This window comes from Protopterus annectens, chromosome 4.part0 (assembly GCF_019279795.1).
Source record: "Protopterus annectens isolate FY-2018-M chromosome 4.part0, PAN1.0, whole genome shotgun sequence".
NCBI lineage: Eukaryota > Metazoa > Chordata > Ceratodontiformes > Protopteridae > Protopterus > Protopterus annectens.
This window is the reverse complement of record NC_056733.1, coordinates 46,130,762-46,149,448: the sequence shown is the minus strand read 5'-3', so window position 1 is coordinate 46,149,448 and position 18,687 is coordinate 46,130,762. Positions and strand designations below refer to the sequence as shown.

At 39.2% G+C, this 18,687-nt stretch overlaps 1 protein-coding gene across 1 annotated transcript in view; it reads left to right on the top strand.

Annotated features, from left to right (window-relative positions):
- The window catches only part of RNF213 (ring finger protein 213), a gene marked incomplete in the record, with an annotated part of 2,890,576 nt that overhangs the window by 2,390,564 nt on the left and 481,325 nt on the right, over nt 1-18,687 (top strand). The window contains 1 exon segment of the mRNA XM_044069632.1: nt 16,541-16,694. Coding sequence (XP_043925567.1) covers nt 16,541-16,694 — 154 coding nt within the window.

Here is an 18,687-nt window from a genome sequence, read left to right as displayed (position 1 = left end):
TCTCCTTAAGGATATGCATCCAAACTGCTACTCTCTCTTTACTACTTGAATTTCCCCCTTTTACACTTTGAGTTATAGCTTTCTGCTTGTGTTATGCATATGAGCCTTAAAATCCGGGTCTATATTAGAACATCGAAAGTTTAATGGTTCGAATCACTAAAGGTCGACCATTAATGATCGAACTGTTAAAATTCGAATGTTCCTAAAAATAAATAAATGAATAAATAAAAAAAAAGAAAATCTAAAGGGTGTAGGCAGGGGGGCAAGCCATCCTGCACCCCTCACGTGAGGGGCTACGCCCCCCCCCGCTACTTAAATATACCGACTCTGAGACCGCACTATGTTGAAGTAAATGGAAGTCTCCCCTTATGGAGATTTCCATTTACCTGTTCGATGTTCTACACTTTCTCTATTCTCATGTCGACAATGTTGGATTCAACATTGTTGGCTTTCGAGAATATAATATAGACCCTTAAAATCCCACAGATACTTTTGTCTGGAAATGGTCCATATAATTACTTCACATTTTTCTCTCATCTTGAAGCTCATTCAGAATCCAAGCAGAAGACGTCTATAGAATTATTCTCATTTCCCTATTCTGGCCTCAACACATTTGGTTCTCTCTGCTTTGACCTCAAGTTGTGGAAAAATGTCTGAGGTATGGTTCCTTTCAGAACCCTTATGACTCATTCATCTAGCAGACATCATCAAGACTTCTACTCCCTTTAGTTAATCACATGATTACTTTGCTTCCAGTGGCCAAGAACAGTTCATGTCCTTTTAAGATCATTGAGATTCTAACTTCTGCCCACAGACCATAATATAAGGAAGACATATACAAGCAAATGGACACTTTTTTCCATTTGGCCTACTTCAAAAATATTAAATCCTCTTCCTTGCTCCTTTGGTTGCTGTTTTATACTATATTTCCTTGATCTTTGACAGGTCTTAGCTATTCATCTGTTAAAGTTCACCTTGCTGCCATTTCTAACATTCATTACATCCAGCTCTAATGGCATAGAGGGTAAATCCCTGACAGCTAAGACAATCTAACTTTGATTAGCTGCTCAAAGGCTTGACAAAGCCAATTGTAGAGGATGAAATACCCATCCTGTGGAGAAGCTCAGGTGGAGCATAATTCCTCCAGGTACATTCCTTGAAATGAGTGGTAGAATTGCATTGCACATCCAAATGGTGTTTTTCAGCTCTCCAAACCAGTAGTCTTCATTGGTAAGTGGATGGGAAAATGCAGTCACAAATGTTAGGCATTGTTGGTCCCCCAGGTGAGGTGTGCAGCTTATTCCTTTACTCTTGTGGGTAGGATTAGGTCAGATAAATACCCTCATAGCTCAGATGTCAGCAAGAGTGCAGTGGCTGTCTATAGGACAGCCACTCTAGATGGCTGTTGCCTACATACTCTATTGAGGTAATTCTCTGATTCAGGGAATGAATGGATGGAGTTTGATTCGGAGAGGCTTAATAGTCTGTGGGCACAGGGCAAAAAAGCACTAGAAAAAAATTCTAACTTTCATCAATGATTTCACACCTGTTTGCTTCCTTTTTTAAATGTACATTAAGCCTTTCTGAGGGGTAGTTCTCAGGTTAAACCTCTGGCCAACATTTGAAGATCCTAATTCTGAATGGGATGTGTAGTCTCTTCTTGAAAAATTAAATGTACCTCCTTTTGAGCCTGCCTTAAAAACATTTAAAATATTAGATTTAAAGACTATCTTTCTAGTAACCTGCACTTCTGCTCGAAACCAACCTTGGTTGCAGGCTTCATGTATAACACTCGTGTATCATTTTTAAAAAGGCTGAAGTGTCATAACAAACCCTTCTTTCATGCCTAAGATAGCCATGGAAGCAAATGGAATCAGTCCATTGTTTTGTTTTCTTTTCCAGTTAATGTATAAGAAAGGAATATCTTCTACACTGTATGGATGTACACAAGTAGCTTAGGTTTTATATAGAGAGAACTGAATCTGTCAGAAAGGATTCTCAATTATTTGTTTCTTTTTCTTCAAAGATATTGGGTGTTAAGGTATCCAAATTCACTTTGTCCAGATGGCTTTCATACTGTATCATATTTTGATATGGAAAAATGCAGTAAATTATTGCATTAATGTGCTTGCTACGTAATCAACTATATCAATGACTGCTACTTACGCATTTTCAAAAATCCATCCTTAGATGATTCTGTGGCTGCAACATGGGGTTCTCTGAGTACTTCTGCAGGGTTCTCTGAGTACTTCTGCAGAGCAGTATAAATTGGATATGATCTCTAGAGCTTGGTCTATCTTTGGGACCACAGCCATCTAATATATGTTTCCATGATATCCACCCATAAAGATGAGTTTGGTAATTTGTCCTACTGGTGGAAGAAGAAACAGTTAGTCAGTAGTAATATTAACATCTCAGCAAAAAAGGAAAACATTAATCCTTGTCTGGAGATTGAACCACCACCCCTGCATTCCATGCAGTTTTCACTGACCAACAATGAGTCCTTTGACAATTAGGCCCCTGGTTTTCCCCAGGAGCAGTTGTTTCTCCTCTTAACTATGAAACCACTGTGACAGAGATTTCTGGTAAGATCAGCCCACAAAAATGTTTTCCTTTTGAAGTAAAGATAAAACTTGAAACCCCAGCTAACCCTAGAATATTCAGGAACTACTCCAAGGCTAACTTTCTACTATTAAGTGATAACCTGGTAAAATTTCAAGCCCCCATAAACCCTAAGAACACTGCTGCCTATGTGGAACTTTTCACAGAAACACTATACAAGCATGTTAATAGCTGCATAGAGGCAGTTGTATCCACCAGGAAGAGTACAGAACTAACTCTGAAAACAAGCCGCCCTGGTAAAATCACAACATCAGTAGGCTGTATAATAAAAGGAAGAACATAATGACAAAAATTAGGAGGCGCAGCACCTAGCATGATAAAGGTTGTCTCATCAAACTAAACAAACAACCCAGCAGGCAAATAGATTCAACCAAAGGTATATTTGAGGTAATTTTGGCCTCCCAGGCCAAAGACAACTACAAGGCATTCTTTAGTGAAAGTCACAACCTTCAGATACACTACACAATTGTGTGCAGAGCTCATTGTTAAGGGAGTCACCTTTATTGAGCTAGAATATATAGCAAACCTACTGGCCTTCGATTTCAGCTCCAACTTTGCCCCCTCACCTTTCCTCATGAAATGTCATCAAATATTACTCTTCCCGCTATTACTAGGGAACAGGTCCTTAATTTTGTAAGGTCAAGAACAATGGGCCCATACAATATCTCAGGATGCCTTCTAAGTAGCATGAAACATGACCTATCAGGCCCTCTGGAATTACTGTTTAACTAAGCCTCCAAACAGACTTCATGCCTCATGAATGGAGAACACCAACAGCCATCCCTCTGCACTCTGGAAACTACAGACCCATAAGTCTCATATGCAAAGCCATGGGAAGAATTATTATGGAAGTGATCAATAAGGATATAGGAAACCACCAGACACTGGACCCAGCCCAATTTGGTTTCATCAAGTGCAGGTCATGCCTACTCAAACCGGTGGACTTCTTTAGGAAGGTCACCAAAGCAATGGATGAGGGCACCAAAGCAATGGATGAGGGCAAAATGGTTCACACTGCCTACCGTGACCTGGCCAAGGTATTTGTTGGGTACAAACTCTTATGTCACCAGATGGATAGCCAGCTGGCTCACAAACAGGACCCAGGAAGTTAGAATTGGGGAGTCCATCTCTACAAAGAGGCTAGTCACAAGCAGAGTGCCTCAGGGATCAGTCTTGGGGCCATTTTTTTTTGGCCTTTACTTCTCTGAAGTGAAGGCCAATGCCATTGGCTTCTGGCTTACTAAATTTGCAGATGATTAGGAGCTGTCATTGAATCCCCCGCTGACACAAATTTTCTCCAGGAAAGGCTGACAGACAAATATCTGGTGTCATAGCCATTTCCTGCCTTATTGAACCCTTGGTAACTATCATATTGACAATACCCCCCCCCCCAAGAGCTGACTCAGTAGTTGGGGACTTGAGGACACACACACAACCACCATTATGTGTCTACAGTAGTGAGGCGATAAAGGTTGTGCAACTTATAAACAAAGGTATGGCATCTAGGACCAAGAAAGTAATTGTTCCATTGTATTCAGCATTCATCAGACCTATCATTGAGTACGGTGCTTCCTTTGGTATGTACCTAACCAGGCATATCCAACAACTGGAACATCCACAGATGTTCCTCACTAAAAGAATGCAATGTATAAGTAACCTGTCCTGTGCAGACTGTCTCAAGGACCTATCCCTGTATAATGTCTCCTATAGGCTTTTGAGGAAAGATCAATGCTTGGCATACAAGGCATTGACAGACCTCACTCTGATGGACCTTCTGCATATCTGCAAAACAAATGGCACCAAAATTACCTATTCTAAAGACTTAAACCTTGCCTGTGATATAAATAAGTCCTTTTGGAAAGATAGGTATGTATCCCAGAGGACTACCCTGTCTCTGGAACAGGCTCCCAATCCAAGTGAAGCAGAGTTCTTTCCTAACCCAATTCAAGTGTAATTTGGACAACTGGATGGGGAGCAGGAAACTTATCTCTCATTTGGCACATATGTCTCTATTGGACACAGGCAGCCTGTAAATGGTTCATCTCTCAAGCCCCTGCTTACACTTTTCAAGGATACAAAAACTTCTCAGAAATTTGGGATGCAACGCTAGGCTTAAAAAGGCCCTTCTGGTTGTTAACCTAAAAAACAACTTTGACTCTATGGACCTAATTAATTACAAGATGTCTCTTACTCGTATATGTCCCTGTGTTGGAGATGAGCAGAGATGATGGTTAGGGCCCTTTCCAGATGTCTTAACAGTCAGTTGTGCTAGTGTCTGCCATAGGTTATTGTTCATAGTCGAGTCCATTTTAAGCCTAGCTAATTCTCCCAAAGGTGAGAATCAAACCCTGTATCTTGTGTCTGTGTTGTAAATACCTTAACCATTAAGTCAACTCCCAACTCAAAATTGATAAGTATATAGACTTGATCTTTATCTCAACACAACACAAAGGACTTTTCAGTCTTTGTCCCTTTCCTTTTACATTCATTTTCTTTTTTGCAGACTAGCTGCATATCATTATACTTGCACCACTAAGAATTGGGCAGCTAGTTCACTCTCTCTGTGCTTTCTTCCAGCAGAGGTCAGTATTGCATTCAGACCTTGTTTCCATTTCCTGCCGTATTGAACTGTTTTGTAATAAGGACTTTATTAGCTTTTGCAGAAATCTCAGTTGTCATTATTTGTTGTGTTGGCTTCATATTAAGTATTATGCATCACATCTTCAGTAATGCCTTCGGAGTTATTGTGCTGAGAATGACTTGTGGTAGAGGCATCACCTTGGCAATACAGTACCAACAGGAATTACAAAACCTAATTAGTCTTGAACCAGTCTCATTTATTCTCTTTCTTCAATAATTTTGATGTGTGATAGTAGCTTTATAATACAACAGGACTAGATTTTTACCCACCAGCTCAAAGAATCAGAGGTTAAGAGTTCCTGGTGTCTTCATGTCCCCTATGAAAAGGGCCATAAACCATTTGGGGTTTAATTTGAGTCGGTGGACAGTGATGTGGCAAATCTTGAATTTGGCAAATATGAAACTGTGTAGCTTCCATTTTCATGTGGTACAGCTTCAGTATTAACATTGTAAAAGGAGGTTGCTGCAAGGTGCAGAGCATTGTTAAAACTGAAGTGTCTTGTCAGTTTGATACAACTGTGGCATCTGCAAGTTTATATGTAATAACCAAATGGGATTTACCCAGTCAACGAGTAATTAAAAAATAACACTCGCCTCTCTCTTTCCCTTCTAAGTTATTCCTAGTTTCTGCCCTCCATAATATTTTCATTCTGTCATTATTATTTGAAGCCATTTTACAGTCTGTACTACATTTATGTACTGTGCCTAGCTATTTAACAGAGGTTTGAGTAGTTTCTGCCATTTTGCTGCACTTTTACTGTATTTTGTCTCAATATGAAGTTAATTTGAAGTGAATTTCATACCCCAAGCAGACTTCAAAATATTTCTGTTTGCTACTGAAAAAAAAAAAAATTACTAGAAAATGGAAATTGAAGTAAAGTATTAAATATTATAAAATAGAGAAAAGAACTGGAAGAGGGATCTTTAGAAAAGAGAAGGTGCAAATTAAATAGAAATATGTGGAACATGTGAAACACTTCCTGCAGAATAATGTTTAGGAGGAGTGAGGGTCAAAGGAAGACAGGAACTGAGCACTTTATGTGATGTTGGACTGAATGTCTCTTGTTATAAAGAAAGAAAACATGTAATCATAGGATCATAGGAGGTTACTTGGCTAATGACCTTAGGGCCCTTTCAAGCCTAGACAAATTTTACCCATATTTCCATGATCAGCACCTATCACCTCTGTCCAAGAAGGACACTGGTGTAACCCCCAGGGTGAATTTACGGTTACCCATCCAGTCGCCCAGATTGCGTTTGAAGACTGCCAGTGAGGTGCTGTGCTTGACATGAAGCAGGAGTCTGTTCCAAAGGTGTGGTAATCTTTGGGAGACAAATCTGTCCCTCCAGCAGGTTCTATTAATGTCACATACCAGGTTAATGCCTTTAGAGCGAGTAATATATGTACCATTTGACTTGCGGATATGCTGTATTTCCAGTAAAGCAGGGTCAAAGATTGCCTTATATGCAAGGCAGAGATTGCCTTTGAGTAGTCTGTATGAAACAGAATAAAGTGACAGTGATTTCAGATGATCCTCATAGGACAGATGCTGAAGACCTTGAATTTTCCTTATGAGGAACCTTTGTGGTCTCTCCAGTTACTGCAGGTGCTTGGAAAGGTACATACTAAAAGGGGCATTGTACTCAATTATTGGCCTGATGAGGGAAGAGTACATGGAGGTTATAAAATTCCCTTACTTCTGAGCTGAGCAATAGAGAATGCCCTTCTTACCACTGTGGAGACATGGTGATTATAGGTAATGTTGCTGTCAACCTCTGTGCCCAGGTCTCTCACCACTGTGTGTGTACTTAGGGTGTTGTTATTGATGTGGCAGTTATCAGGAGCATCGCTCTTACTGAAAGGGATGATAACACATTTTTTTCATTGAGTTTAATGCCATGACTTTGGTACCAATTATTTGTTTAAGACCCTTTGTAGGATGTTGACATCGTTTGGAGATTCTATGACTGCTCCCAGTTTGCAGTCATCAGCAAATTTTGTTAACCACATACCTTTAGTTTTAGTTTGTACTTTCATGAAATCGATTCCAAAGAGTAGAGGTCACAGGACTGATCCCTGTGGAACACCACTGGTTACAGGTCTGCTGTTGGAGGTGAATTCCCCTATTTTGACTCTATGGGTTCTATCACTGAACCAGTTTGCGACCCGTCTAATGATAATAGGGTTGATACCAAGCTGGGTGAGTTTGTCAGTGATGTGGGGGCAGTTTCAAAAGCCTTAGCTAAGTCTAGGTAGGCTGTATGCACAGATTTCCCCTTGTCAAGGGCCTTGGTGACTGTCTTGAAGAAGTCCACCAGGTTTAACAGGCATGATCTCCCTTTGACAAATCCAAATTGAGTAGGGTCAAGTGTTTAGAGAATACCTATATCTTTGCTGATAATGTCCACGGTGATACGCTCCATGGCCTTGCAGATAAGGCTAGTCCGGCTAATAGATCTATAGTTCCCATATTCACTGGAAGCACCACCTTTGTGCAAGGGGATAACGGTGGCCTTTTTCTATTCAGCTGGGAGAAAGCTGGTTCTTAGACTATGATTGAAAACAGTACCCAATGGTGTTTGCTAATTTTTATTTGTGCCCATGTAGGATGCAGCCTGGGATGTTAACAGGTCCCTTAGAGAGGGCATTCATGACCTGCTCTTTAGAGATACAGGGTAGGGGACCAGTGGTAGGGATGTCATGGGGTACGTGTGGCGGGGACAGGGGAATGAAGTTTTCACAGACACTGTCAGCTAACAGGTTAGCAGTGTCTACAGGCACAGTATATGTAGCATCATTAACTACCAGTTTGGCACAAATCTGGGCCTTTCCTTTTAGGTTACGGATGTAACTAAAGAACAACTTATGGTTGTACTTAGTTGAGGAAGCTAATTTGGATTTGTAGTTAGCTTTGGAAGACTTCACAAGAAGTCTTACTTGCTTGTTTAAACTGAGGAGGGAGTGTAGGGCTCGTACTCTCTTACTCTTGGTCAGCAATTTCTTCCTCTTATTGTAAAGCCTGTTAATGGCAGTTGTCCGCCAGGCAGATTTGCTGTTCCTTGAGGATCTTGTATTGGTCCTGTCAGGTATGGCCAAGTCAGTGCAGTTATACAGGTGCTTGTATAAAGCATCTGTGTAGACCTTTGCATAGTTGCCAGTCCCATCTGAGGGGGGAGGTACTTTGAAGCTATTTATACCATCCCATAAGAAGTTTTTTAGTTTAGTTGCTTGTATATCAGTCATCACATGGAATCTTCTTGGAGTTCATTTCCTCCTTTTGTTGTACAGCTTTAAACCCATATGTTCTGGCTTCTAGCAAGCTCATTTGAAAATCTGAAAAATGCCACATTCATATTTGTATACATTTCAAGCATTTCATATCATTCCTTCTTGGAATGTTTCTTTAGCTAAGAACAAATCTTGCCAAAACAGGTAATGCTGTTTGCAACACGTTTTTACTTCAGCTGTTGTTAGACTACTCGTGTGAAGATCTGAAGAATGATTTATATATGTATGTTTCAGATTTCACAGGTCAGACACAGTTCACTTTATTTCTACTTTTGTTTCTTCCTACTAAACTAGGAGGTATGCTTGTCTTGACATTTTTCACTTCATTTTATATTAAGTCATGCTAATTAGATGCAACAATATATTTATTTCATTAGTTTTGCTTACAGTACTTCAAAATGGAAGAATATTTATGCTGGTAAAATAGTTCATTCTTTCAGTTATGTTGCCCCAATAAACTGTGTTTCAAGTCGCTGCATAGTTCCACTTCAGTTACAGAATCTTATTATGCATCCAACTGTTCACATAATACTTATGGCTTAAATTTATGTCAAAACTAGTCTTCCCCAGAGTTGCCTTATAGAATTCATTTTTCTTATGTTTGTTCTTTTCTTATGCGCAGCCACGTTTCCCATTTCCAAAAGCCCTTGTTTCACTCCATCAAAGGTTCCTTTTCATTTTTAGGTTCACTGAGGTTATGGCCTTCTGTTGTTGTGGTGGGGATTTTTGTGGTGGGGATTTTGGATTTCTCCAGTCCCTGTTGTCTACATGTGGGTTCTTAATCACACATGCAGTGCAAGTTGCATGGGCAACTTTGCCCTATTCAAGCCAATAACTCCTGAAAAGCAGACCACACACAATGCTTTTGTTCTGCTATGACTTAATCCACCAACAAACAGTTCAACCACCACACACCCTCATAACTGCCTTATTCAGTCACCAAACACTAACCACGAACTCATGACCAAAATTCACTCAGACTTCCACATTCCCAGTATCATACTGACATCGTAAAACTGTAGCCTTCTCTATGCCTTCTAACAGTAATCTGTACTTCTTTTACATAAGCATGCCTATTACATAAGCATACCTTACTATACCATCTACAGCTAGCACAATATGCCTCATTACTTCAGACTACCTGATCCTTACTGACATACCACTGTCAAGACATGATCCCCCTCAAAAAAAAAAATGCATATGCCACATACTCCTGTTGCTGTACCAGAATTGTGGCTCAAATGCACTGGTTCAGCTGTACCAGTTACTAAAACTGATAGGCACCACATAATCTCAGCAGTGATACTGTCACTCACATGAGTGATGCAGTGCTGCAGCGGTTTACGTTGTCACCTCACAGCAAGAGGTTCTCTGTTTCGATTCTCAGCTGGGGTGCCTTCTATGCAGAGTGCAAGTCCTCCCTGCATTCGCATGGGTTTCCTCCGGGTACTCTGGTTTCCTCCCACATTCCAAAGATGTGCATCTGGAGCATTTCTCCCCAGGCCTCCACTGAAAATGGGCTCTGTCCTAGTCGGATATTCCCAGTCAACAAATGTTAAAACAATAAATAAATTCTTAACAGGACTTTATCTGATACTCTTTGGTGAAGATTAGTTAAATCAGGCCCATGGTCTACAAGTTAAAGAACACATAGCACCTTATACACTTAAAGCATCACATCTTCGGAATTGCCCTAGCAAACTTGTGTAGCATAACAGTAAATGGGTAGTGCTGGAAACCTTGTGTGAACAACACTGCTCAGTCATAATGACCATCACTGAAACATAAAGGATGAACAGTTCTATTCGGATTACATAAGCAGTAATTACAACAGTAATAGACCAGGAAACAGAATAGCAGGTGAACTACTATTGGTCAAACAGATACATCCATGAAAGATACTGACCCAATGTGGTTAACAGTACACATAACCTTTGGAAGTACACTAAAGATAAATATTGCTTTCCTACCTACCTTCAAACTCCTTGAAGCAGTATGATTACTACCTAGATCTCTTCACCACCAAACCTAGTAAGTCAGACTGATTACTCAAGGAGGCTTAACTCTTTAACTGGAGATGACCACAGAAAATTCATTTGACATCAAGCCTTTTGAAAACACTTAACTCAGTTATGGAACAAACTAGATTCATGACCACATTCTATCCTACACATATAATGCCCCCAACAAATGTCTTTATGGTCATTCAAATCACCCAAAGCCTTACCTAAAATTATTGTCACATGATCCTTCCCAATCCAGTCAGAAGAAGCACTTAACGGTAGAGTTTAATTAACTGTGACATATCCTTAATGACATGAAGCCAGTAACAGCACTCAGTCAACTTCTAAATATTCTGCAACCTACACAAAACTGACTGCTACCTGAAAGAAAAATCTGATCAAAAGGTAAAACATGCCCATGGATAACTCTAGACACCAGAAAGCTCCTAAAGTAATGGGACAAAGTTTGGAAAGTAGACCAATCTTTTTCAACTAGCAAAACTACATACCACAACTTTGGACAAGTACACATCTCCACTAACTCAGCTAAAGCATCCTGTATCAAAAAGACAATCCACATGTAACGACTTCTTAAACAATTCTGGAGAACATTAAAAACGGTGACAAACAGCCTACAGTCTTCCATTTGACTTGCCCAGACATTTACCATACCCTTTATGCAAACAATATAATCATCTTACAGTTAGATAAGTATCTTCACAAGTTAAAAGAAAAGCTGGGTTGGGAGGGTGGCTTAATGGCTAAGGTGTTTGCCTTACAAACACAAGGTGCAGGGTTTGAGTCTCACAAGGGATAATTGGCTAGGCTTAAAATGGCTCGCAAGGGCAGTTAGCTTAGTACTAAACTATGAACCCATGAACTATAAGCTGCAACTTGACTTCAGCTTACTATTCAAATGACTCACCAAACAGGCAGCTGGTATTAAACTGCAAAAACACTATGCTGTTTGGGATACATAAGAAACTAAAATTAAAACCCACATTAAATATATCAAAGCATAAAGATACAACACTGCCAGGTGTTACAGAGCAAATGTACGTAGATTTGACCTCTGACTAGTACTGCAAAACACATAAGTAGCAGTCTTTCAACTCGTGTTAGCCTATAAGTACTCTTACCTCGTAATATTGCTGTCAGATCAAAGCAGTTACTGTCCAGTGTATCAGCATTCAGGAATCTGGCACCTAATTAACTGAATTCTGTCAAGCATATGAGGTAATAGTTTGTGGTATAAGAATTGATTACATGGGGGCAAACTTTTAACAGAAGCATCTCTGGCTTTATGAAAAAAATTGTGGCGTTATGCAGAGTGAGTTTAATTGCATGTACACAGTCAAAAGAATTAACCGAGGAAAGGATGTATGTAATGCAAAACATAGATCAAATAATTTAAAATGTAGACCAGATAATAAGCCAAAGATGAAAGTATAACATGAAAATGTGTTGTGATAGTAATTGTAGTGGTTAAGAAAGTCATGATGTGGGCTTTCCAAGATGGCTGCACACTGATCAACAGCTTAATTTCAGCTCTCCCGGAGTGAAAAAGAAACTGAAAGACAAGGGCCAAAATCTGTCTATTTTAGTAAATTCAGTAACTGACTATTAATTACACTGTCTGGATATCAGCAAAAAAGAAATTAAGAGATCCTGAAAGAATATCAAGCAGAAAAGGTGAAGAGAAAACACTGACTGGAAGGAATCCTGCAGCTGTTCAGCAAAAAGCAGTTCAAGCTCCAAGTTTGGTGCTACATAGCTTCCAGTAATCTACAGGAAAAATAAGTCAAATGTATTCAAAGCAGGTTAAAATAAATAAAACACTGAAGGAATATCAACTCAAGTAACAAAAGGCTGGAAAAAATGGAAGAAGCTTTAAACAGTTATGCAGATGAGCTGATAAAACTGCAAAAATCAGAGGTCAAAATGAAGAAAAGGATGGCTGAGTATGAAACTGCCCATGAAGAGATGTTTCAAAAAATGGTAGAATTAGAGGACAGAGTACATAGGGAAAATCTGAGATTTTCTGGTCTACCAGGGAAGTCAGAGGGAACAGACCTGTATTAATTTTATGAAGGCACAGATAAGCAACTGGACTGGTATTCCACAGCAGGATCTGTTAATTGAAAGGTGTGTATGTTCCAAACCTAACTGTGAGAAGCAGCCAAGACCTGTATTAGTAAAGATGCAAACCTAGCAGTATAAAGAGTTGATCCTGACAAAACTGTGTCAAAAGGGCACATTATTAAAAGCTGAAGACAGTAGAGTGTTTGAAAATGATTATTCATTGTACACCAGGCAAAGAAAAACAGATTTATACCAGCAATCAGGGAATTTCGAGAGGCAAGTGTGAAATTCAGGATGTATCCAGCTATCTTCAAGAATATTTTTCTTGTAAGAGCAAAGTCATTTTTTGATGCAAAACAAGCCAGTGAGGAAATACAAAAGTCTGTCCAACAAAAAGTGAGCCATCAAGCAGAAGGGGACTCTACTGTTTAGTCATCTGAAAACAAAGCAAATGGAGAGAGCCATTGACAGTGAGACCTTTTCCATTGTTCCAAAATGCATGAGAGACCATGGAAAGCACAGGAGTTGACTAGAAGAATTGGGAATACCTTGGAATTAAATCATAGTCTGGAGTTAGGAGATTGAGATGAACAGGAAGACCAGTAGCAGATAAATTAGTGAATGTATGTGAGACTGCAAAGCATCAGTCGCAGTTGTGAGATACGGCTGCAGAAGAAAAAGTGGAAAGAGTGGAATTTTGTTGATTTTGTTAAACTTGTGGGGAACTGAATAGCATTTGCCTCACTTTGTCATTAATGTTTTGAAGGACACCGAGTGGAGGGGAAGAGAAAGGAAAAGAATAACTAAGTAAAATAGTTTCTGTTCTTAACAGTATTTCAGGATATAAGCTGCCATGTTTCATAATAAAGTATTTTTAGTTGATGTATGTAATAGATAATAAAGTAAACATACACTATGTTCCCTTTATGTCTTGTTTAGTATTCAAAAATATAGGTATTACAGTGCAAAAAGAATAAAAAGTGAAGACAAAAGCATGTTTAAGTTAATAGGCTTTACTTTTGGCTTGTTGAGGTGAGGGATACTGTGCAAAAATGCACAGATCATAATATATGTCTGATGTGTTTCTCTTGAGTTTTGCATAGGTGACTGTCTGCATTAAGACCCTTTGCTTAATTTAATAACGAGTTTTAAGTGGAAACAAATAAGAGAACAACAAGTATAATGGAAAGTTTTCCTTTAGCCAAAAGTGTTTCAGCCTGTCTTTAGAAGCCTGCAGCTGAGGGCTACACTTTTTCTCTTCTCTTACATTTCCTTGGAGGCAAGCTGATTATAGGGCAATAAAACAAAGATAAAGTACCGTTTTTTCAGGGCTAAAAGTTAGTGTTTTCTGAATGAATGCAAGTTGTTTTTCACATCTGGGAGGGGAATGCAAATAAAAAAAAAAAAGAACAGACATCCATTAGAATAAGTAGAAACACAGCAACATGGGTCTTAGCATGGATAACCTCAGCTTTAGATTGATTAAGGATTATGTTTTCAGCTGTCTGTCTGGACCAGTTGTTCCTGTTAGAAGGGTTAAACTTCATTATTTGAAGCTGTGCATAGTTGTGTGTGTTTGTATTAAGTTAACAGATTCTGGGGTGTGTTTGGTGTTTTGTTTGATTGATTGAGGGGTTTCATTCAAACAAAAAGCATTGTAAAATGTGGTATAGGTTCCAATGTTGATGATAAGATAAAACTGTATAAAGGATCAACCTGCTAAACAGTTGGTGCATGTATTAAAAAGCTGTCCTTTATAGTAGGTGGAAATAATGGCTTCTTATCGTAATGGCAATGCCTTCCATATTCTCTTTTAATGGGAATGGTCTCACAGGTATAGACAAAAAGGAAAGAATATTTAATTATATTATGAAATGCAGGGTGAAAATTGCAATGCTACAGGAGACAGTTGTAAAGGACTGAGCATGTGAATTTAATAAAGAAAGGATTTCAGGATGGATATTCAGCACAGTATCAGGCAGAAAGGAAAAGAGGAGTACTTATATTAATTGCTAGAGGAGCTCCAATAGTGACAGTAGAGGGGAAGATAGATAATGGCAGATTTATAGTAGTACGGGACTACTGGCAAGGGATGAGGATTACACTGGTGTTCATTTATATTCTGCATAAGTGGAGCTTTAAAAATTTGGGTAGAAATTATCAGCTTTGACTGAGGACTAGAATTTTATTTGTGACAATGAGGATGTATCTAAGGGAAAATATAACAAAAGAGGGTAGATATCTGAAAAAGTTATAAAAATATTTGGTATGAAGACATGAATTCAGTAGTAGGAACTCTGAGAGAATTTACATATTTTCCATGCACTATAACTGGGCTAGACTAGGCAGAAATTAGATTTCGCAGGAACATGTGCATTTAATTGAGAAGTTTGACACGTATCCAATAACTATTTCAGATCATGGGGTCGTAATTACTAAGACAAAAATGCAGGGTAATGAAGTAAAGAAATGACACTGGTGCTTTCCCACCTACTTGTTAAAGAGAGAGTAATTTAAGGAATGGGTACTGGAAAAATTTCAGGAGTTATTAGGGAAGACAGAAAAAAAACCGAAGTTATAGCTAGTGGGTGGAATAAAAGGAAGGTGGAGTTTAAACATAGGTATAAATAAAGATAAGAGATATGGTTAAGAAGTAACAAGAATTATTTAGAGAGGTGGCCAAAGGTTAAAGTATTACAGAATAAGAGGAATCTCATAGAATAAGAAGCAGCATAACTGCTAAATGCTAAAGAAAAAATAAGGAAGTACTTGGATAACATGCATGAGTTTAAAACGAATGCTGTTAAGCAACCTTTTTTTTGACAATAACTCCAGACACAAAAACATTTGGCACAACAACTTAGCAGAAACTGGAAAGGTTTGTTGCCATACGTAGGGAGCCTATAACAAGAAAAATAACCAGAGATTATGTAGAGGTATTGGAGTTGTTTCAGAAGTTTTATTTATATTTATTAATATTGTGTGTGAGGGCCGGGTTAGAAGAGGTGCCTTAGTACTCTAGAAGTTAAACTTCAAAGTTGCTTCACATCGAGGTATAATATTGTCAAAATCCAGCAATTTGCAAGCTTCAAATTTAGCCTGCTGCAAGATTATTTGATTTTAATAATTTTCTGTTCTTCATACTTCTCAAAATTGTAAAATACTATCCCTGCTGCTTTATTCATTTGTCCCTTCCATAGCCTTCAGGAATTCATGGACAGAGAGACCTAACCAAGAGATTGTGGCCTAATCTTGCAGGGCTTAGGTGATTTTTTTTATTGTTTTCCTCTTGCTGGCCAGCAGGTGCTTATTTGTGGCTTTTGTGCTCAGTCCAGGGAAGATTAGATGATTTTGCGCCACTGAGTCTCTTTTAAGGCATTGAATGTACACGTAAGGCCTTCCTCCAGACTGTACTCCTGATGCTGGACCAACATTTACCCCTACCCCACAAGACAAATGAGCTGGCATCAGTCAATCACTTTCTTCCTAATGTAGCTTGCTCCTCCAGTGCTAAGAGTGCTAGTTGCACCCAGGTTGTTTGGGGCTTATTTAGGATAAAAAATTCTATGCCAGAGAACCAGTTTTGAATTCTACAGTAGTGTTGCCACTGGCACATTCTTTAGTACCTGGAATGAGAATGCTAAGTTAAAAATAGTCTGATGATTCAGCTTGTTCTTGGAAAGCAATTATTGTGTTGAAGCTACTTATGTTACTATCAAAACAGTGCTTACAGGTGAAAAAAAGAACTTACAGGTGAGTAACATATAATTGTATACCACAGAGTTACTAGACCAGTTGGTGCTGATCTTTAAGAAATGTGATTCTTTCCTTGCTGTTTTGGAGCCAAGTAGGAAGATGTGATACTGACTGTAATTTGCATGTTATTTATTATTTTATGATGCAGTCAAGACAGAACTCGGAGTGGTCATATTCTGGGTGACGCAAGGATGAGAGAAGCAGCTGTAGCTCCAGATCGACAGATGTCATCAGTTTCCTTTCTTCTGATTCGTCTGCTCACACACATGGCAATGATGCTGGGAGGCCTGCGGGATCCACAGGTACATTCTACGTACTGTTTACCTACTAGTTTGTGAATCACTAATTAGAGAGTTAATTAGCGCAGTGTAGTCCTCCTTTAGAGTAACAGAAGAATTGTTCCACCACCATTTCAGCAGTGTGTGGTTTATAGATTAATATCAGAGTACATGCTACCTTAAGAAAAATTCAGTGTGCCTTATGGTATGTAATGGATCATGCATGAGAATTATTGCTTACGAATCCATTTGCTGACAGGTTGTGCTGTCTGTCTAGGCAAGTCTGACTTTTTAAGCCTAATTTGTCTTTCTTTTTTCTGATTGAACAGTTCTGACCTAGAGCTGCCTGAAATTGTGCTTATAGTGAGTAATCTTAATTTATGCATATTCAGCTGCCCTTGCACTGCTGTTGAGTATTTCATTACTTTTGTATGTTTTTAACTCCCATAAATTATAGTAATGTACTTCTTTGACCTGCATTTCCATGGTATTTTGTGTGACAGATACAACTTCTGGAATGAGGCCCAAGGGAATTTTATGTTTTTGAATTGTTTTCTTTTCCCTAAAAATATTTTGTGTACTAATTTTTCTTCCACAGCTGCCAAGTGTAGAGCCACAGCTGTGGGTTGCACTCATCTGTTTGTTTTACTTTTTGGGATGAGAGCACAGCTGAGATGCGGCTCTCTTCAAGAAGGCCATCAGCAGGTTTAGCAATTTTAAACAATGTCCATGCAGTGCGTACACCTACAAGGTCCTAAGATAGTTGCAGACTTGCAGTGCAAGAATTTGTCAGCCATTTCTATGAGTGATGCTACCCTGTAGCACCACCCTGGTTTGAAGGCATGTGCCTTTTTTCCATCAGCCCTCCCCACTGAGAGCAATTAATAGGGTCCTCTTTATCATTGTTCACTATCTCCAACCTACTTTTCCAGTAGCTAAGTAACTAGTAGAACCCTAGTGGTTTGGGTCATTGTCAGGGCTTTGTGTCTTAGTGGCATGGGTCCAGCTTGCATTTTTTGCCCTCTGTAACCAGGATGACCATCTGTAGATGATTGGTTCCTCTCCTTCCCCATCCCTGCTCTGCCTGACAGGCTTACCCCATGCCACCCCGCCAGAGCATTCATCCGTCTTAGGAGGAGAAGGGAGATGAAACTGAAGCTTACCAACCCTGCATCATTTCTGTTGACTGCAGAGACTTTTTTGTTTACCATACACTTTCCCAGCAGAATGGATGTGGAGTGATCTAAGCATGTATCCATGAGTACTCCTAGCCACGATATGTTGAAGTCTGCCCTCCCCTGTCTGTACTTGCATACTTGACAGAAGCTAACACTTCACCCTCCTCTATCAGCATACAAAAACTCATGCCTCCTCCCACCGAGATAAGCAAAGTCCACCATAATCTGCCTAAGTATAACCCCAAGCCAAGCTTTCAGCTTCCCAGGTTGATAGTCAAGCCTGGTTCATAACAATCACAGACAGGCACCCTACCCCAGTGCCAATGAGATGACTGAATTTTTTTTTTTTCATTTTTGCATAGGACATACATCTCCCAGCTAGCCTATGCAAACTGTCATCTCTATTTTTACAATTGTGTCTGGGCTGTACAGCCCTCCTAGGGAAGCACCCAAGACTGGTAAAGAGTTTCTCATAAATTATTCATGCATAATCATGTATAGACCCTGAGCTGCAATTGACTGCATACACATTGACTGTAAACTGGTCACAGGAGCAGTGAGGTTCCATCCCCAGAATCTTTCTGCCACTTGAAAAGATTATATACACTACGGTAGCTATACTGCTGGAGTGTTTTATTTATTTTATAACAGTGACTCATTTTAATAAGTCCTGTTAATTATGTCTTAAATCTTTATATTTTAAAGTGCTACATTTTCAAATCAGTTTTCTCTCTGTAACAGAAAAGGTTCCAGATATTATATTTGGACTAATGCCTCTCTCTCATTGAGTTTCTGTCTTATGTGTGATACCTCTGCCTGTGAAGATGCAGAAACTGTTC